Genomic DNA, 22,652 nt, shown 5'->3' on the forward strand with positions numbered 1-22,652 from the left:
ATGGTAGTACGTATTTTATCATCATATTTAATGTCTAGTCATCGTTTTGAAAATTAAAAAAAATGACAATTCATAAAATCAAAGAAACTAAAGTAATTTAACTAAACGTATACAATAAATTTTTTCAATTCAATCATTCTTCATCTATATGCCTTGTTTATTTTATCCAGGTAAAAAAGGCCATGAGTTAAACTTTTATGCGTAAACAAAACTAAATATTCCCTGCAATAATACCAATTTTTACATTGACACATTAACGCAAAGTTAGAAGGATTAAATTCAAAGGGAAAACATCCAATACTGTAATTTGCATGGTACTCTTTTTTTTTTTAATGTAATTATTCAACCGAATCAGATTCAACATTTGAGTATCATTAGACCTAATTGAAGGCAACACTTCCAAATACGTTATCTATATTTACAGGAACCTGAACTTGTGACATTGTGCACAAACAACTATAATCCCTTCCACCAAGATCAAAGCTTGTTCGTTCTTTTTATTACTCTTATACAAAGGAAAGTGCTGATTACATTGCAGTTTGAAAACATGGTTCTATAGCTGATATTTCATGAATATGGGACCGAGCCTCAAACATGTTAAATTTTTTGTCTTTCAATATAATTGAGGAAAAAGGCTTTAAATTAGATCATTTGTTCTGTTTTATTTTATTTGATAATTAGGAAGTTTAGCATAAGTATCAGCTTATGATAAATAGAAGACCCATTTATTATCAAATATTTATTCATGTAAGCCATTATTGGCATATAGTAGTTGTTCTTCTCCCTGTATCTCTTAACAAATATTTTAATTTTCGCTCTTCAATCTCAGTTCTTACCCCAACCTTAACTTTTTCTCAACGATGTCAGGTTCTCATCTAAAAAACTGCAACGTAACAAGTACTTCAAGAATTTTTTTTCCTCAAAAAAATTATAAGTAATTAAATATATAATTTTTCTCAAATAAAAAAAATAATTGGGGTAAACATTCATAGTTTTTCTTATAAAAATGCACGAAAACCACAAGCCCTGTCAAAATTAAGAACAAACAGCATCGCCACACCCGGTCCAAATTCCTTGTTCTCACAAAAATGAAGGTATACTACTATTCCTAAAGGGAAAAATTTAATGAAAAAAAAATAACAATCAAAGACTTTTATATAAAATTTATATCAATCAAGAATAAGTTATCAAAATTTGAATGAAAAACAAGTCTGAATAAACTGTTGTTAATTTAAAACTAGTTATTGTTAAAATCTTAATAAATACTTATTGATAAAAGATCAACTCGAATCAATAAATATCTATTGAAATTTTGACAACAACTAATCCTTGATTGATATAAATTTTGTATAAAGGTCCTTGATTGCTATTTTCTCAATAATGAATGGGGGTAACATCAAAATATAAATCTCATGCACAATCATGTTCTCTAGCATTATTTTTTCGAGTACAAAAATATAAGAATATATGGAATCCAATTAAATTGCCAAGTCAACCAAGTATGCTACTTTCAGTCTTTATATACAAGTCATATCTAACAATCTCAATGAGACTAAATAGAAATAATTACATCATTAACTTTATATGTTAATAAAAACTTCGTATTTACCCTCTTTGAATTCATGAATTCAAAAAATAAATAAATAAATCCTACCTCATAATTAAATGTACTTCAAGAAAATTGGAAGAGACAATTCTGAAAATACCATAATACTCTACCTGCCGCCTTACTAATATACCGAATCATATATTTTTTTTTCTAAAAGATGCCCAATGTAAAAGATCCAAGGGAATAGACAATTGGCAATTTCTAGGGAGTTAAGAGCAGATTTTGGCCGGCAAAAGAAAACAACTGAGGTTTGTGACAGTTAGGCTGCTCAACTTGATGAATATAATTATTAACTAATTCCACCAAAAGATTTTTTTAAAAAAAAAAAATCAATTACCTTCCCCATAATACTTTCATTGCCGGAAGTCCACTAATTCAAACTGCCAAATGTTTTGTAACGACGCATTGTTCGTATCTCTCAGCCTATGTTTTTTCCCCCTTCTAGCTACTAGATTCTTTCATTTCATTGGTCAACATAATCTTTTTTTGTAACTCAACACAACATTTTTACATGTCTTTTAGAATAAAATAAAACATTTCCCATATGCCACAAGTATACTGAAAACCATGGTAGGGAACAAACACTGAAATATTAAGCCAAGTGAATTGGTTAGCCTTTTTTTTTTTTTTTTACATGGAATTTATTATCTTTTTCTATAACAGTAGACAGCACATCAACACACAAAAGCCAGGCCAAATGCACCGCTATAATGCTATTGGATTTGAGAAAGACCTATATATACATGATAGCATCAGCTTAACATCAATGAATCTTTTCCCTTTAGACACATTCATGAGAAGGATATCACACATCAACCAATCAGTGCAAGAAAAGAATGGCCTCTTTCTCAGTGGAGGATTTCATAGGGAATGGAATTTTGAAGGGGTTGCTTCCAAAGTTACTGGAAGAAGGTTGGGATGATGTGCCAACAATGAAGATGATGAACGCAGAGGATATGAATGCAATACACATGACACAACAGCAAAAGGTCAGTTTCCCATATCAATTTTCATCATCATCCTCCACAGAAACCTATATGTCAACAATGATTTTATCATTTAAGTGTTACTTTGTTCAAAATGGGGATATCTTATTTATCAGCTTTCATCCACAACAAATCAAGAGTAATTATAACAACATTTGAATGATCTTTTCAACTAATTAAGTATCATATATGGCAGTCACTTCAACTTGTGCGTTCTAAGTGTCTTCTTTCCCACCCCACCACAGGATGCACTTGGATTGAGGTCATACCTGCATGAACGTGGATTGATGAAATACGCAGAGAAGATGGAGGCATCTGGAAAATATCTCCCTGAACTCCTTAACTTCAGCAGCATGGATCTTTCAGCCCAGTTTGACATGAAACGAGGCCATATTGCCCGTTTTGTGGACAGAACTAGATGTGATGATTCTTTCAAACTACGTGCAATTCCTACCAGGAAAAGATCCAGCATATTTTATAGAGATGATAGTATCCCCAAGAGTCATGCATCTTACAGCTCTAATGGTATGAAAAGATCTTATTTAAGGAGTAATACAACTTCTGATAAATCACTTGAGCAATCAATGGCTGATTTAAAGATTAAAGATGGATACATCTTTAAAGGGATTGTAGCTGCAGGGCCAGCTGAGCCTAGAGCATGTGGCTGTGTACAAGCTCCTCCTGTCATTGACCAAGTAGCTCCATATGCTGCTATCGAAAATATATCAGTGCAGAAACTAGCTCCAGAGTATAAGATTGGAATGGAACCATTGGTGAAAACAAATACACCTCCAATGAAGGCTTTAGAACTGTGGCGAGATCAACCAGCTGTCATCCTCTGTCTCCGACGACCAGGGTATATTTGACAACTAAAGCAGTAGACTTAAATACGAATGATCCACTCTTAATATATAAAATTCAATAATAGTATTTATCATAGTTGTCAAAATCATATCTTTCACCCTTCAGAATTTTACAATTAGCAACAAATTACAAAATCAGTGATATGAATTGATTACTACATCAAAAGCAGCCTTGAATTCATGAGATGGAAGATAATACGGTAAAATCGCTCAATTTTATGATTCAGAAATGCATGAACATAATGAGTTCCTCTATCATGTTTTGTTGTGATTAACTGTTGTCTTGTCTATACCTCTTAAAACAAAGAAGAATGTCACATGAGCATATTTCAAATTAACTAACAACTTTATGACTAATGACCTTATCAATGACTTATGTTGAAGTAATTTTCTAATCGATCAAGTTACATTTATAAAAGATATCCATGCCATATTCTGTATTATAAGCAATTTTTAGTTGTCATTGAATTTTATGATTTGATATGTTTTTTACATATTAGGATTCAGATAATTCTTTTTGAAAGGCATATTATCACAATTTAAAATCTATGATATGTATAATAATGATGATGATAAAAAGAAGGTAGGTTGATCGGTTCAGTTGCCATCAATTTTCCCAAGTGGAGAATTAACAATAAAATCAAACCAACTGATTCTACAAAACTTCCGTCCAAACTATTCCAATTAAGAGATCAGTTTTGGTTGGATTAGATTATATTGTTTGGTCCAATCAGATGGAATAGGTTTTGAACACTTCATAGGTTTCTTTATACTGACAAGAAAGTGAATTCTGTTGCTAATTATGCTCCTTCAACTTGAAAACAGGTGCATCATGTGTAGAGCCGAGGCACACCAGCTCTTTTCGAGAAAACCCATATTTGATGCACTCGGCGTTAAACTATTTGCAGTTCTTCATGAGCACATAGAGTCAGAGGTATTAATAGACTTCAAACATTTGTTATTAGAATCAAATCTTCTTTGATTGACTTATTATTGTTGTGGAACAGGTAAAGGATTTCTGGCCCCGATATTGGGGTGGCACAGTACTTTTCGATCGAGGTAGGGATTTCTTTAAAGCTCTTGGTGGGGGAAAACTATTAAAGGATAAGTTCATATCAGGATTTTTACTGAATCCCCGAGCACTGGCCAATTACAAGCGTGCAAAGGCCATAGGAGTTGACAATAACTTCAAAGGAGAAGGGGAGATAAAGGGTGGAAAACAGGCATTGCTTACCAGTTTATAGAGAGGAACTTTGGTGATTGGGCACCCATAGCTGAAGTCATCGAGATTTGTACTCAATTGCAGGTAACAGTCATTGGTTTCTTTGCACCATGTCATTGTTGCTCCTCTTCTAAGATTCTCTTTTACTAAATCTTCTGAACCTGATGCAGAAACAACAACGTCAAAAGGAATCCATGTAACCTTGAGAGGATTACAGTTACAAAGTTTATGACAAGTTGCTCGAACTTTCACTCCTTGCACTTCACCTCCAATAGAAGTATATTCAACTTTATTTTGATATAAAAAAGAATAGTAGCTTATGTAGTCTATATTGAACAAATATAATTTGATACTTGGATATAAATTATTTTTTTCAAAAGACCTCTGTATTCTCTTGTCATTAGTTTTGTTTCTGTTTTCATGTAATTCGTTGGTTGAATTCTTTGATTCTCTTTAACCATATTCTCCCATTTCCACTCAAAATAAAGTCTGCATTTCTCGGTAATCAGTGAAACTATTCCATCCAAACGAGAGAAAAAGAACGTACAGTAGAATAGCCAGAGTAGAGTAGCAAAAAACAAAGAACAATGGAAAAACAGGAAAAATAAAAGAATTCCCAAGCATTCGAGAGTTTAGAATCTCTACCGAGTCCAGATTAAACTCTTCCTCATATCTCACTGTCCCCCCTCCTTTCTCTCCTGTATACTTTTTGTTCTTTGACCATGGCCCGATAGGCATTGGCCATCCTGTTCCCAGCCAAGGACCCTAATATCTCAACTAGCTAGGTGCTGGAAAGTAAGCATTCACTTCTGTGATGGAAATATTAACACAGATTTTGCAAGGATAACTATAATCTGCTCTAAGAATCAGCTGAATTTTATTTAACAATTTATTATCTAAAAGATTTTCAATAAAAGATGCCTTTGAGAGTTGAGATGGACCCAAAAAGAGACATTCACGTTACTTTTTCACTCATGGTTGTCAGAAGCTATACACAATACTTAGACCAAAAGTTTCTAAAATACTTCGTTGTGAAGTTCATAACTTTCAGCTCAATCCCAATGTTTGGAAAACGGGCAAATGCACATGAATGACACAGAAAAGAATCAGTATATTGGGAAATAAGGCACAATCATAATGTTCTGGCGTGATAAAATTTCAGTAATAATGACATCTGCCTCAAACTGAGGAAAGCTTTCAGGAGACAGGATTAAAAAAACATCACAAACAAATTGTTCTGGGTTAAAATTAAAGAAAGAAGTCACATTTCTTTTTTAAAACAAAAATTACAACCTACAAGTTAACAGACTACTAATCATACAGAGAAGGAGGAGAAATTAAAATTTTGAACTTTCTACAGTTTGGTGATTGGAGATATTGATGTCAGACCAAACTGTAAAGGATACTTGATAAGCTAACCAGCCCATCAGAGAAATTTTGCCTGCCTCATATTACTAAACATCTTTTTCCACCTTATTGTTGGCACACCTAAACAAATATTATTACCCCCTACGTTATCAACCATGAACCAAGACAAGCACCTCAGTATTTTGTATTATTGATCATGCCAAGTATGGTGACAACTAAATTATGATTGCAGAAATAGGTGTGGACTCTACACCATCAGAAAACAATGTATTTACTGTCCCATTGATCTTTTTTCCTACTATTTTTAGCTTCGGTTGCGGTTAAAGGTGTATTATTTCAAGTTTTCTTGTAGTTTGATCAAGAAACAGGACAATTATCAGGTTTCAGTTTGACCACACGTGCACTTGCATGCCGAGCTCACAAACATGAGAGAAAATTGGGGGGGATGAAGGCAAAAGTAGAATGACTTACCACAACATAAATAAGATGAGGAAATTAAATATGAATTAACCAAGTGACTCTTCTCAACTTTGCGTCATTTGGCTTTTCTGGTTAAATTATTGGCAATTGAGCAGCTGCTACAAAAAATGCTTCTAATGACTGCTGACAAGTCATACATTTTGTATTTGTTGAGTCTCCTCCTTCTCAAATCAAGATGGCCAAAAACTCTAGATCTATAGTAGGGACCTTAGCTGTAGTTTGGCAGTTTAAAAGATGCATAAAAGGCAATTCCATTCATCTATCGAAAGGTGATCTCATAAACCAATTCACAATGACTCCTGCATTTTTCATCACTTTTCAAAATAAAGTCCTCTAAATGTAGGGTAAATGGATGTGAGAATCAAGCCAGTCACCAGAAATCTCCGCATGAGCAGGTTCCATCTTTAAATAAGTGGAACCGAGCAGCATCTCTTACAAGAATTTCCCGCTGGGTGACCTTAGATATATACTTAGTGGCATTGTGGCAATCCCCACAAACCCTCAGATTTTTAACTATGCGTATGGGGAGATCTGGAGGAATAAATATCAACCCAAAGGCTATAGCAAGCTTTTCACTATGGTGATTAAGCATCTTAATTTTTTCTGAATCCTCAACATCATGGAGAACAGAATTCATATCAGGAACATATCCCTCTTTCAACAATTTGTAGTTTAGTTTCTCGAGCTCAGCATATATCTGACCTGAAAATGGACTTGACCGATCATCAGCAGAGAAAATGTGCACTCTCTTCTTATATTTGATCCAGCTACATCCTTGTTCTTTTCTTAGTCCCTTGTCCCTCATTCCTTTTCTCAGTTTGGCAACTTCCTCCCATTCTCCTTTTGCAGCATAGATGCTTGAAAGCAAGATGTAGCTTGCCGTATTATGTGGCTCCAACTCCAGAAGCGATTCAGCTGCCCATTTGCCAATTTCCATGTTTCCATAGAATCTGCATGAGCTCAATAAAGTTGCCCAAGCAATTGCATCAGGATAGAAAGGCATCTTGTTTATAAAATTCCGTGCTTCCTCTAACTTCCCAGCTCGACTGTAGAGGTCAATCATGCAGCTATAATGATCATGAATTGGTACAATCCTGTGTTCTTCAATCATTGATTGGAATATTTGTTTTCCTTTCTCTACTAATCCTGCTCTACTGCAAGCAGAAAGAACCCCAATAAAAGTAACTCCATCGGGTTTCAAGCCATGGGCTAACATGCTTTCAAATAACCTGATTGTTTCATCGGCTTTGCCAAACTTGGCATATCCAGAAACCAGGGCAGTCCATGAGACTTCATCACTGACCCTCATTTCACTAAAAAGCCTATGGGAGTCTTCAATGCTTCCACACTTGCCATATAATGTAACGAGAGCATTGGAAACAGTAATAAAGGAAAGTAGGCCTGTAATCAGAGCTCTACCATGAAACTGGGCACCCTCTTCTATGCTGGCAAGGTTGGCACAGGAACTAATTACACTGCCAAGAGTGAAATCGTCTGGCTTGACTCCATCTTTTTGCATATCACAGAAGATTTTAACAGCTTCCTCACTGTAACCATTTTGTCCATAACCTACCAATATTGCAGTCCAGGATACAACATTCTTAAAGGTCATCCTCTTGAAAACTGTTTCTGCTGATCTTATGCTCTTACTCTTGCAATACATGTCAACAAGAGCACTACCTACAAATATATTATCCTTATAGTCAGTCCTAATTATATAAGCATGAACTTGCTTGCCCTCTTGCAAGGCAAGAAGACCTCCACAAGCAGTTAACACACTTCCAAATGTGTATTGGTCCATCTCAAAATTTTCTAATCTCATCTCTCTGAATAAATCAATTGCCTCTTTATTTAAACCATTTTGCGCAAAGCCTGTGATCATTGTGGTCCAAGAAATAGAATCTTTTTCCTGCATATTATAAAATAATTGCCTCGAATCACTAATCATACCACATCGTAGCAGCCCAGTTAACATAGTATTGAACATAACCATATTCTTCTCAGGAATCTCCTCAAAAGCCTGCCTTGCACAAAAAATGAAGCCGGATTTTGAGTACATATCCACCAAAGGACTTCCAACAAAAACATAGGACTGGAAACCAAACTTCACAATGTGCCCATGAATCTGCCGTCCCAAATTAACACACCTATGACTTGAAGCAAGTATAAGCATCGTAGAGAACGTAATCCGAGTTAAATTGTTGGACCCTTCCTTTAACATTAAATTATAAGCCTTCACTGAGTCAACAATGGAAATTCCAGCATACCCAGAAATAAGTGAATTCCATGACACAACATCTTGGCTTGGCATTCTATTGAAAACAGCTTGCATCTCAGCAATTTTACCCGATTTTGAATAAGTAGAAAGGATGGAATTCCATGAGAAGAGATTTGGCTCATGCATTTGATCAAACACTTGCTTTGCATAAATGATATTGCCAAGTTTGCCATAGGTACTTATGAGATTGTTTAACAAAAACGTTTCTGGGGTTTTCAATGTTTTGATGATATGGCAATGGAGCTTCTTCACCTGGGTGAGATTCCGAGCTTCACAACAATGCTTCAGCAATGCACAATAGTAGTTAGAAGTCAATGCCATACTTTTTGTCCCACTCAAAAAACATATCACTCCTGAATTTAAATTAAATGATAGTGTTCAAAATTTCCTCTCCCCACGTCATCTTTTTTTCCTCACATTAACATGCAGCTTAGACCAATCATCCACAAGATATCCAGAACCTTCTGGAATTGCCCACTTGCAATAGACTAGCCACTTAGATAGGGACACTTGTCATACGCCCAACATTTCAATTCAAATTACCCTCAGTCAACCTATCTATCATTATCAGCCATCAACGAAAACATCTGTAACAAAACCCAACAAGCCAAAAAATGAAATATAAGCTACTAAACGAAATAATGATAAAACTAAGAAACTTTATCCCGCTCAAAAAACAAATCCCTTATAAATTTAAATTAAATTAGAGTACTCAAAATTCCCTCCTGCTAAGTGATCATTATTATTTTTCCTCACATGTGCCTTGGATCGATAATCCCATACACATCCAGAACCCCACTTGCAATAAAATTTAAATGATAAACCACCAGTCCAGCACTATATTGCATCATACACTCCTTGACACGGACAAGATTTTCTCTCTCTCTATTCATCAGATACAGCTTATGCCTATTACCCACAATCCTCCACCTAAATTTTTTTAATGTTTGTGTTCCAGATCACAGCATAACAAATAATGAGGCGTGCAAAAATAAATATGATCTGACAAAAAAAATATTCTAGAAAGGAAATGTGCAAGCTGCGAGGAAAGGATCTATGTAAATGGGATATGATGAAATTAACAACTCCTCATGAATCATATGGCATCAGCATGGTATTAACCAACAAAGAGGTAGATACTCTCCACACCTATTCTTTTTGCTATGAACACTTCACCCACATCTAGTACTCCACACTAAGCTTTACATATACATACACATCTATCATATATAAATCTACTTCTATTTCACAGAGTAACAAAATCTGGTCCAGCATTTCCTCAAAAGAATTTAGGAGAAATTTGAAGTCTTTAACTGAAGGAAGCTGCTATGAAATCCAAAATGTTAGTGTCTCCCAGTTCTGCATCAAGTTCAATGAGCTTTTGTTTAACCCTATGTTACTCACACTCTTTGGCTTCATTGTTCTCTTTCATTCCATCCTAGCAAACAACTATGTCATATCCATCACCTTGGAAAATTTTGGGACTAGATACAGATGCGTATATAACAGCTGTATACAGTGCTCATCAAAGCCACAATGAACAGAAATTCCCTGTAAAAATGCAACAAAAATGTGGAGAAGATCCAACCAAAGTAAGCCAACAAAATAAACTCTTGCTCTCTCTACTGGATTCAAACTTTTTATATCTCATTTATGCAAACATATCTTCCATGCAGGTTGAAGGTCTATTATGATGTCAAGGACCTTACTGGATCCATATCTGTTGTCTTCTTCGATGCACTGGCAAGAGAATTCCTAAATGCCACTGCAGAACTCATTAAGGAATTCAATGAGGTCTATTTGGCTTAGCATATTAAAAAAAAAAAAAAACGCGCACACACACACACAGATACTCTTTAACAATGTTATACGTTGTTCTTTTTATCTTTCTGTCCTTTATAATTGACTTTCAATTATAACTATAACAATTTCTTTGATACCGAGTTTTATTTGCAGGAAGGAATATCTTACTGTGATAAACTTGATGAGGCAAGAATAACTAATCATGAAGGTGAAATAGAATGATTACAATAAATCCGTGAAAAATACCCAGCAATACCTACCAATACCGATGAACCAGCAAGCAGCAACACCAATGGCAATCACATGGTGGAACTCTCATCCAACAAGCAAACAATGACAACAAAGAAGAAAAGAGAAACTTAACTCTATGACGTAATCGAACAGAGTTATTTTCCTCAGGGCAGCGATGATATTCTGAGCTATACATTATCCCCAGCAAATAGGTCATTAAGTAAAAATAACATAAATATCACAACAATGCAAAATCCAACAATACCTACCCATATATAAAATTAATAAATATCACGACAAAATTAGTTATGATACACAACAAACTCTATAACTAATCAATATCAGCATTTGACAAGAGTGACTGAGAACGAGACAGAGCGACAACAAGACAGGCGATGACGACAGAAACAGTAAAAAAATCAAATAGAGTGATGTGACCTACCTGTTGAGATGAGTGTAAAGGCAATGAGCAAAGAGGCGGCACTGAGAGGGAGAAATGCCGTTGATGATCGAAGGGAGGGAGAACAGCGAGATAAATGAAGAGTGAAAGCTAAGGTTTTGAGGAATGAGGACGGAGCGAACGAAAAGTCAAAATAGGATGGGCCGAGAGGGAAAGTAGCAGCAGAGAGTCGGCGATTGAACCAAAAAGATGAGAGCTAGAGCGCTGAGAGGCAGAACCGGAAGAAGCGGAGTGTGTGTGAGGGAGAGGCAGCGGTGCCAGCAATTAAGTGAGGGTGAGGGAGGGAGTAACGAGCGGCAGACTAGCGGAGTCCCGGAGGCCGCGAGATACTGAGGAATGAGAGCGACGAGAGCAGCTCTGCTGAACAAGAACGACGAGAACACGATTCAACCAAGAAATTCAGGTGACTGTGCAGGTCAAAAAATAAAAAAATAAAAAAAACCACCTCCAAAATAAATTATTTATATATAAGTATCAATGTAAAATGAATTATTATTAATATTTTTTTATTAATCCTTATTTATAAATACTTTTTTAAATTTTAATTGAATGTGATTGTTTAAAAAAAATTCCTTCACTTTTCCAAATTTTTTTTTTACCATTTAGCATGTGAAAAAAATAATAATAACTGTGAGTTATTCGAACTAACATATCCACTCTTTATTATTTATGAGGTATAGAAGAAGAATTTTTCAATGTTTTTTATTGTAGTTTTTCCTTTTATCTTTCATTCAATATTTGTTATTAGATAAAGTATAATGTGAGCAAAAAGCCAAAAAAAAAAAAGTATAATGTGAGCACATATGGCATGGCATCCAACATGACATCCAAAATGGCATCTATGATGATGACATTTTACATGGCAACAAGATCCTCTTTACATAATCGAAGGTCCAATGACAAGAAATCTAACTAATTATGGGAGATTCAAGAGGCTAAGATAATATTTGAACTATAATTTGTAATAATAAAGGCCTATGATGTAAGTTCAAATTTTTACTGAAAGATATACTTACATTTAATACTCGACAATACCTCAAATAAAATTGTCTTTGATAAAAAGATACTTGTGAGCAATCAAAAAATAAAGACCCATGATGTTATTATACATGTTAAGGATACAAATGAGACTTTGGTGATTCATATTCAGGCTTAAATGCATGCTTTTATACTAATGGAGCTCGTGGCTAGGCATGAAGATCCATAAAGTTGGCATAACATAAGCATGGAAGAGATCCCATGACATGTTGGATTAAGCAACAAGTCCATAATTAGAGTCCATTTAGTTTAACTATGTTGAGTATTTTATTTTATTAAATTTTCATTTTTTTAATTTAATGTTGTATCATTAATCATTCAAGATCAAAGCCAAACATAGGAGAGAATTGCCCATTATCATCATCCATCAACTTCTAGCAGTAAGGTAAAGGTTGATCAAAAGAAATAAAAGACCCGTTAGCAACCAACATATGGGCAACATGTTTGCCACCTAAACCAAAAGGACAAAGATATACAATGATTCCTAAATAGAATAACTCTAGCATACTCAATTATTTCTCTAAATGGATGTAATGCAATATCTGAGCAAGTAAGAAGATTCAAAGCCTTTGTATAGTCGATAAAAATATTAATATGTTAGAGCCCCCTTTGTAAGAATAAATTTAGACCTAGCATAATTGCAATAATCTTTGTGATAGTAAGTGAAAAGTTTCCCACATTTGAGTTGAAACGAAAAACACAATCATCTTCGTTGTTCCTTACCACACCACCACACCTAAAAGTGTATTTCCTGTACAAACCGTTAGCGTCAAGCCTCATAGTGTCATCTTTTAGTTTATGCCATTGACTATTTCCACTTCTAGTTCCATGGAACCTATTAGATAAGATAAAGGATTCAATAAGTTCAAATCATTTTGCACCCTCTATATAATATCCAGCTTCACTTTTCCTCCACTTCCTTATCTATTGAAAAATTTTTCCCTACAACTAGAACTCCACATAGCCTAGCATATATGACCAAATAAGACATCCCAAGGTATATATTTTGTCTTATCATTACCATTAGAATGCTTTAAATTCCAATGGACCCATTCTACAACATGCAGTCTCTTAAAGATGCTCTACACCTCTACCTTGACAAGACTCTTCCATTATTCCTCCGCTCTTAGACAACCTTTTAAGGAGGTGCATGGCATCTTTCCTCTAATTACATCCTAGCGAGCACTGGTTAGACTACCTAATTCTTCTTTTTGCTCTCAAGGTAGTTGTATGTAGTCTAACTTGGGCAAGAAGCCCCAAATGGATCTTGATCTTGATCTTCCCCTACAACAAGAAATGTATAGGCATAAGAGACATTAAAATTACCATATGAAAATAGCTTCCAAATAAAATAATTATCTCCTCTCTCTACTCTTAGGATGTGAGTATGAGTAATGCTGTTAATGATAGTACTAAGCAACTTATCCCTTGATTTAATCACATTCCATCCCACATTTTCAGCGACAAATTCATCCACTTTAGCATTCACATCATAACTATCATTCATAGCCAATTGTGTTAGGGGAACATCAATTAGAGCCCATAAATTGGTCTAGAACTTTGTATTACAATCATCACTAACTCCTTTCCCCACTCTTTTAGCAAAACTTTCCCAACTGTTCACAATACTCTTCCAAGTTAGTGAAGTATTAGTCTTTTTTTTTTTAATTTTGGAACAGCCTTAACACACTTATATTTTGCCTTAACCAACTTAAACCCAAAGGGATTTATCATTGTTGAAAAGATTCCAACACAATTTAAAGATAAAAAGCTTTGTTTTAAATGTTGAGATCTTTGATACCTAAACCCCCTCTCTTCTTATCTTAGATGATATTCTTCCAAGCAAGCAAATGAATCCTCCTGCTATTATTAGCATCCCCCTAAAAAAAATTCCAGCATTCTTTATCAATTTCAAAAATCAAACTTCTTGGGAAGCAACGTCATTTGCATATAATAATTGAGCATTGTACAAAAGACAAATTTAATTAAAATTGCTCTACTCGTAACATTAAGGAATTTCTTCTTCTAACCTAACATATGATTCTTAGCTTTGTCAAGAATAGGAGCAAAGAAATTTATAAGAAGCCCTTTATTGAATAAACAGAATCTCTAAATACTTTGCAAGATCCCCTATCAACTTAACTTGTAGCCTTTTGCTTAACTTTGGTACTATATTAAAATGAACATTGTTAGAGCAGCACATATGAATCTTATTTTTATCCATCTTCTAACCTGAGTAGTGGCAAAATTTATGAATGCAGCCATTAATGACTTCTACCTGCTTAGAAGATGCCTCGGAAAAGAGGACAAGGTCATCAATAAAGAACATGTGAGTAATATATGGCCCCTCCTTAGCAATTCTTATCGATTTTCATTTCTTCCCCTCCACTTCATCTGTAATAATATGATTAAGCTTCTCCATGCATAAAGTAAAGAGATATGGGGACATGGGATCACTTGTCTAAGACCTCTGAATGGGTAAAATTTATCAGACTAATCTCCATTCCACAAACTCTGAAACTTGCAGTAGAAATACATTTTAGAGTAAACTTTCACAACTCTATATTAATCCGAAGTTTACAAAGTGAGTGAGAATTAAAATTCCAATCAACCCTATCATAAGTCTTCTTTAAGTCTACTTTCATTGCCATAAATTACATTTTTCCTTTTAAGCTCTTCATCAATTGAATCACTTCCTACTCCACAATAATGTCATTGCTACTTTGACAACCAATAATGAAACTACTTGATACCCACAAAAATTAAAAGACACCACAAGTGTACGGGTTACAATTAAAGTTAGTGGTAAATTAAGATCAATCCCTCAGGGAATTATTTAAAATGGTAACTAGGCATTAAATTTTTAAATTCATTTAGGTTAAGCTAACAAAACTTAAGATTAATTTTAGAAAAATTAAAATGAATATATTAAAAGTGATCAATTAAAATAACTTTCAATCCACAAACAAATTAAAGTCAACTAAGAGAAGAGCGTTCTAAAATCCTAATTCCCTATTTGCTTCCTAACTCTCTCCTTACCGCATTAATTGTCTTGAAACTCAGTTTTGATAATTTAGGAATCTAAATTAATTTAAAGTATCTTTCGATTACTAAGGACCATAATTAATTCAATTAAAGTAAAATATTACTTTAATTAATTAATTGCATTAGAGATCTAACCCATGAGAATTACCTAAATTCATTCGATGCATTCTTGTTCTAATGGCAAATTAGCTAACCTAATCTTAGGATATTAGTTCTCAATGTCCAATTTGAGTTTTCTCTTTCAAGGTTCAACCCAAATGCCTAAATCTCACCTAGTGGTAGCCAAATACTAAACAAAACAAGATAGCTCAAGAACAAGTAATCAAAACTTCATTTCTTAACAACTAAACAATAAATCAAAAGTTATTTATACAAATAAGTTCATAGTCCTCTAAAACAAGAACATTTAGCTACATGTAGTTGATATGAAAACTATAACAGCAAAGAAAAGGTTTGAATCCATCAACATAGAAAAAAAGAAGAAGAGAAAACATTGATAAAATGAGAAAGAATAAAGATTTGCCGTACTTTTTCTTGATTCCAAGCTTCAAAACTTCTCCTATGCTCTCCTAGAGTTTCTTCAAGTTGCAGCAGCTGAAAGGTTTGTTCTCTAGTCGAAAAAAACAAGTTATGTAGGGTAATTTCACACAAAAAATGAAACTGTGTGTTTTCTGCATTTTTGTCTGGTGCCATGGCACTTCTTTTGTGGTGCCATGGCACTAATGAACAATTCTAAAGATAATTCTGACAGTACACACGAACTTTTACTTTTGTGTCTTGGGATCATAACTACCTTTTTCTTGTCTCCTTTCTCTTTCTTGCTTTAATGTTGTTATGCTCCACCTATCCACAATTAATAAATATGAGTAGAATATTTGCTTAAATGAATGCTGGGCTCTAACGGGACAGCAAGAGCATAAAGTTAGAGTAGCAGAGATGAGAATGTTACGATGGATGTGCGGACATATACGTAAAGATAAAATTCAAAATGAGCACGTACGCGAAAAAGTGAGGGTGGCACCTATTGAAGAAAAAATAGTAGAAAATCAGTTGAGATGATTTGGGCATGTACAAAGAAGACCAAGGGAGGCACCAGTGAGAAGAGTGGAACATATAATTTTGAGTCCGATTAAGAGAGGTAGAGGAAGGCCTAAGAGAACACTCTTGGAAGTTATTGAACGCAATCTCTTAATTAATAATATTCCTAAAAGCTTGATAAATGATAGAGTACAATGGCGTCTTACAATCCATGTAGCCGACCCCACCTAGTGGGATAAAGGCTTGTTGTTGTTGTTGTTGTTGTTTTAATAGAATATTTGCTTGCTTTAATATTTATCATTTTAAATAATTTTCTTAAAAATATTACAATAAATTCACATGAGGCACTTAGTTAATTTTTCTTTATAAAAGCAAGAAAATATTTCTCTTTTCCATTGATGACTCTCAAAATATAAATAAAAATATGTCAATAATAACACAACATAGAGAGTCATCACTACTCTAATGGGGACCATTAGCTTTATCCATTGTAGGCTTTAACCTATCATCAATGACCATTGAGACAAATCTATAGCTAACATTGCACAACCATCTAGGTTTAAACTCTTTGCTAATAAAGAGGTCCTCATCTTTTGGAATTAAGGCTAAGAAAGTGCTATTAAGCTCAGTCATCCTCCTTGGATCAAGAAATATACTTTTAAGCATCTCACATATTAATTGACCAATTATACCCCAATGGTCTTAGAAGAAAAAAGATCAAATACCTTCTAACCGTAGGGCCTTAAAAGCACCAATTTCAAACACAACAACTTCAATTTTAGAATCACACACCTCATGACAAATAGCACTCAATTCCGCATTGGTGAGGTAGGGAAAACTCCTTAAGGTAACAAGACTTCTATCTTTGAAAATTAGTTTTTGCTAGGGCTTTGAGTTCATCCTTCTCAACAACTCACTGGTTGTTATACCCCTCCAGAGCATCAATATTTTTTTTCCTTCTTCTAACAATAATGGAATTATGAAAAAAAATTACTATTCCAATTCCCCCATTAAAGCCAATTGCGCCTGAACTTTTAAAACTACAATAATTCCTCTTGAGCATAGACCTTATTATATTCAGTGTAGAGTTCTTTTTTCACTTGTTGCAGATAAGAGGAGTCACGAGTAGCCCTCAATTTATCAATCCCTTCTAAACTACTTAGTAGCTTTTTTTTTTTTACCTTTTGAGGCAAATTTCCATCCCTGTTCGAGTTCCACTTAGTAGCATCCTTGGTAAATTTATCAACACTTTAAGACTAATTTCCACCACCCCAAGAATCTCTAACTAAATTGATGAAATTAAGTTCAAGATTCCAAGCCACTTGGCATTTGAACATAATTTTCCTTTGTCATGGCTTGGATCCATTCTAAAACTTAACATACAAGAGTCAATGGTTAGATCCAAACTTGCCTAAATGAAGAACTTTGGGCTTCCAAAAGGAAGAATTAAAAACAATATTAATAAGCACCCAATTAATCCTTTCTTTAAGCAAGTTTCCCCCCTTGAGTGGAGAAACGTGACTAGCATATTTTATTTAATTAGTATTTTAAGCTTTAATAATCTATTTTCGGCTTAAGCTTATTTTTCTTTCCTTTTGTAAGTATAAGAAGTATGTTTCAAACGACAATACAAAGCACTAGGTAGCCCACTTTCAATTAAATTGTTACATGCACAAGAATTAGAGTTTGAACCTTAAACTACTTGCTTAGGTGACAAAAACTTTTATCACTCATGCCAACTTTCATTAGTTTAATTTCTTTTGGCTCTTGAGTTTAAGTTATCAATTTTCACATTAGGATTTTTAGAGAGTTTTAGTTGAGTTAAAAGCTTTTTATTGGATTAAAAAAATGTCTTTTATTTTTTTTTAAATACCACTCATATGTAGATGGCATTAGGAGAGTATATTGAATAAAGAAGTTATTTCTTTGGTATTTTGGATGAAATACCATGTGGTCTTTTTAGGTAATCATGGTGTTGCAAGTTCCTCACTTGAAAGATCTTAAGCGTGATTCCAACTTTTTCTATGAGTATTTTCAATTAGTGTGTTCTCCATGAAATAACTCACATGAGATATTCTGTAGGTTTCTGTAACAAAATATGACATTAAATATATATTTCATAGGGATAAATTAGAAAATTATTAAAATTTAAGACAACATTTATGAGTTTTGAAGTTTCTTTTAATTTTGATAAAATATATTAGAAGTAACTTATAAATAAGATAAGAAAAGTATGCCCAAAGAGTTGGATGTAAATTTTTTGGACTAACTTGAAAAGTCTGATTTATAAAACAATACAATTCCCCCAATTTTTTAGGCTTATTTAAAATCTTGATCTAAATACTAACTATAATTGAACCCACACATATTTATACATACATAATCCACACATATAAAACTTTATATTAAATTAATTGGGCTTGGGATTTCTGGCTTTTGCGCTAATGCCCAATAATGAACTACTTGTCTACACAGCCAAATTAATAATTAAGATAAAATTAGAGAATTAAATATTTCATTATTCAAAATAATAAAAACAAAAGTATGTATTAATATTTGGGTTAGTCTGAACTTCAACATGCTTAGCTCAAATTTTTTGGATTTATTTGAACTAGCCTATGAAGCTCAGTCATGTGAAAACAACAAAATAAAGGCTTATTTGACAACTTATTCTAAAAATTATTTTCTGTTCTCTAAAACAAAAATAGTAATTTAGGTAACATATTTTTAGAAATTGTTCTAAAAAAAACCAAATATTATTTTAGAGGATAGAAAAATGGAAACATCTTTTAACTATTTTGAAATTCTTGTTTTAAAAAACAAAGAAGAATGCAAAAAACACCTATTTTTGTTATTTTTTTTCTCAAAACATATCTTATAAAACACTAGTTCTCAAAGTAATAAAACAAAAAAAAAAAATAATTTCAAACAAACCCTAATTTTCTCTAGTCTAGCTCTCGAATTTTTTCACTTATTCTGACTCACTTATTGGATGTCAAGTTTCACTCAAATTACCATCTTTAATAATTACTCCACTAGAGTTCAAGTACATAAGTAAAATTAGAGGTTTGGAATGTCTCTTAGTTAGGGCCGTGTGAAGAATTTTTAGTACTTGAGATGAAATTATTTAAGAGGCTTAGTGTAGTGTCATTTATCTATTTTCATATAACTTTTTTCACTCTTTGAGTTGTAAAATCATATATTTAATTTTGTAATTAAATAATTTTAACATTTCATTTTCAATAGATAATCAATTTTAACTTTAAAAATTTATTTGAATAGTAATAACTGTTAGTGGTATCATCAATAATAATCTCTAAGTAATATATGTATTTGAAAAAGAGTATTTTAATGTTTTGATATAATATATGCATGCTATCCTTCTAACTAGAGAATGATCAATTGATATTGGGAATATGAGTGATAGGTGCAGCGGAAAAATTTTTAATGGGAAGATATAATTACAATTAAGGGAGAATCTCATCTAGAGTCCCTCCAAGGATGAAAAATTACAGTCAGGATATATTATGAAATTATTCTACAGACTCAATGATTATTTTTTCAAATATATTTTAGAGAAGAAATACACAATTGCCTTTAGTGAGAAAAGGCAACAAATATAAGTTCATATTTTTACAACTATATGTTCACGAATTTACAACTTTGGATTCATATATTAATAAATAATTATTTATTGAAAATGAAATTTTTATTTAAAATTGACATGTTCATCTCAACTAATTTAATAAATTTAGAACTTAAAATTTAAATATTTAAAAATTATTTGCAAAAAGGATCATTGGGCTTGTAAAATAATTTCAAAACGTATTGGATCTTAAGTGTAATTTTTTTCCTTAAGGTCCCTAGATGAGATTTTCCCTACAATTAATGCTTGATATAAAAATAATGTTATAAGCAAGAAATAAATTCTTAATTAAAACATTTCATTAACATCAATACTTAATGAAAAATAATGACTAATTATATTGGGTATAAGTAAGCATTTTTTAGGCATAAGGCCATGGTCTTAATGACCTTGAAGTATACACGGTCCCACTCCCGGTGCAAATCTCCACCATCCATTTTGTTATTATTTAATTTAGTGGCTGATTTTTCTTCTTAATGTAACCATAAACATTGTTGTGGATAAAGCAATCTATTCTAAACCATCCATTTCTTCAAGACTATTTTCAACTTAATACAATCTACTCTTTTTTTTTTTTAACCATAAGAACCTATGAATATCCTCTTTTTGCTCCAAAAAAAAAAAAGAACCTATAAATATGAAGCATCATAGTAAACACACACAACCATCAATGTATATTCAATATAAATGAAACCATGAAAATTTTCTCATGCTAGTTTGGCAGTAGTCTAGTGTTTCTTTGGTATTTTTTTCCTGTCAAGCAAATATCCGAGATTCTAATCTTCATGAATAAGACAATAGAACTTAGCCAATGCTTATCGCCCTATGAAAAAAAAAACGAAAACAAAAACAAAAGATTAATAGCATTCACAGACCACAAAAACAAAAGATTCTACTCTTGCTGGCCACCTTTGTTCTTGGTTCACACTACATCGTAGAAAGTGGGCCCAAAGATTATATTTTAATGTAATTTTTAATTTTTAATGAATTATTTTTTATTGTATACAGGCATTTTGCTATTAAAATGGAAGCAATCATTTCAAGACAGACACTAAATGCCTCTTTGAATGAAAATATAAACCTTACTGCAATACACTATGAAGAACTAATCCCCTGTTAGATTCAATCCTGTTGATCCTTTTTTTTTTTTATAATTTTGCGTACATCCCGTAGATAATATCTAATGAAATTGTTATCTTCTTTGATGGGCTCACAACGGAATGATTTTAGGCCCAAATAAACTATCAAAGTGTTAAATGGATCCTCTGATTTTAGTCCCCTGATAAGAACCGTGGCGGCTTCGAGCTAAAAGTGTAGCTTTTCTATAAATTTTGGCGATGAACCCTTCGCATCTTCAACCTCAAAAGATGGAGAAGAAACCCCAAAATTTTGTCTTTCCTGGCACATATTATGTGCCATCATTTTCTTGCTGAAGGCTTTGAATCAAGTTTTGCTGTTACTGTTTTAGAATCGAAATTTTTTCTTCTTACTCTCTGATCTTAGTTTTCTAAATACTTTGATTTACAATCTAACTTGGTGGTTCGATATGCTGGATTTCTTCCTTGTCCTAGGTTTAAATATCTGTGTTGCGTGTTTGAAATCTGGTTCTTCTTTATGGAGATTGTATAGTGTGATAAACTTATTAGTTGAATGAGCACTGGCTTGGAAGTTTTCTGAGTCCCGTTCCAAAGTTTGTCCTGTCGTTCTTGCTTTCTTGTTTGTTTGCTGTTAAGTACTCTGTAAGATTGGTTTTTTCTGGGGTTTACCTGAGTTTTTAGATCCTAGGGTTTTTTCAGCAGAAAGCTAAGCAAAATGATGAGGATTTTATGTCCAAACGTGATGTGGAATCAATGATCCATTAGCTTTCAAAGTCCTCTGATTGCTGCTACTTGTTCTAACTAATGATAATTGTAGTTCCACACAGCTTATGAGATATATATGAGGAGTGAATTGCTGGGAAATCAGGTTCCCTTCATAATCTGAAATCAAGCACCAAATTTCATAATCTGATATGCTTTAATCTGTTAGATTATACGAGCATGGTGCAACAAAAATATCTATCGGCCATGGTTCCTTAATGGTTCATGTGTCTGTCTGAAATGACTTGTGAAGCAGAATCATGGCTGGACAGGCAGAATTATAGCTCAGTTCTATGTTTTGTCTTTCAAGATGTAGTTAACTACTCTGGATTAGGATCTTAAAATTTATCAACCTTGATTAGAGTATTATTTGTTGTACTTGTCATGAGCCATGTGTAGAATCTTAAACTTTGTGTAATGCACTGAATCTATCCTAGTTTTTTTTTTTTCCCCTTGCGTACTCCCCTGATCCATATGAAATTGGGTTGGATCACAAGAGTTGCAATTGCATACTCAAGTCTCAAATTTGAGATTTTTATAGTTAAACTAACGTAGTGCTGGTTGGTTTATGCTAGTTTCTATCAAAAGGAAAAGCCTCTAAAGTGACAATGGATGAGATGGGGTGGAAAAGAAAAGTATAAATAGATTTTTTTTTTTTTCATTTGATCTATATTTTTAGGTTCAGTAGAATAATTTTTTTACAACTTCTTTGAGACACCTCATTTT

At 33.3% G+C, this 22,652-nt stretch overlaps 2 protein-coding genes and 1 non-coding gene across 9 annotated transcripts; 2 read left to right on the plus strand and 1 right to left on the minus strand.

The window, feature by feature from the left end:
* Positions 1 to 2,445: 2,445 nt before the first annotated feature.
* On the plus strand, positions 2,446 to 4,764 carry LOC129322558 (uncharacterized). Its single transcript, XM_054968858.1, has 4 exons — positions 2,446 to 2,598; positions 2,841 to 3,451; positions 4,284 to 4,392; positions 4,466 to 4,764. The coding sequence occupies exons 1-4, from the start codon at positions 2,446 to 2,448 to the stop codon at positions 4,700 to 4,702; spliced, it is 1,110 nt and encodes a 369-aa protein (XP_054824833.1). The 3' UTR covers positions 4,703 to 4,764.
* On the minus strand, positions 2,585 to 11,694 carry LOC129321894 (putative pentatricopeptide repeat-containing protein At1g68930). Of its 7 annotated transcripts, XM_054967853.1 has the most exons (5): positions 11,283 to 11,694; positions 10,211 to 10,357; positions 6,520 to 9,393; positions 4,693 to 4,841; positions 2,585 to 3,464 (listed from the first exon to the last, which is right to left on the minus strand). In XM_054967853.1, exon 3 carries the CDS (start codon positions 9,125 to 9,127, stop codon positions 6,899 to 6,901), a length of 2,229 nt encoding a protein of 742 aa, XP_054823828.1. In that variant the 5' UTR covers positions 9,128 to 9,393; positions 10,211 to 10,357; positions 11,283 to 11,694; the 3' UTR covers positions 2,585 to 3,464; positions 4,693 to 4,841; positions 6,520 to 6,898. The 7 variants fall into 7 exon arrangements, with proteins under 7 accessions (XP_054823828.1, XP_054823833.1, XP_054823832.1 ...); XM_054967858.1 differs by lacking the exon at positions 10,211 to 10,357 and having other exon boundaries at positions 6,520 to 9,088; XM_054967857.1 differs by lacking the exon at positions 10,211 to 10,357 and having other exon boundaries at positions 2,585 to 3,045.
* A 10,179-nt stretch (positions 11,695 to 21,873) lies between these two features.
* Positions 21,874 to 21,951, plus strand: LOC129284698 (small nucleolar RNA R160). The gene has a single exon (XR_008586940.1). It is a non-coding gene; the product is annotated as a small nucleolar RNA R160 (small nucleolar RNA).
* Positions 21,952 to 22,652: the final 701 nt, after the last annotated feature.

This window comes from Prosopis cineraria, unplaced genomic scaffold, assembly GCF_029017545.1.
Source record: "Prosopis cineraria cultivar Desert tree isolate PC_DT_omini unplaced genomic scaffold, ASM2901754v1 PC10, whole genome shotgun sequence".
NCBI lineage: Eukaryota > Viridiplantae > Streptophyta > Magnoliopsida > Fabales > Fabaceae > Prosopis > Prosopis cineraria.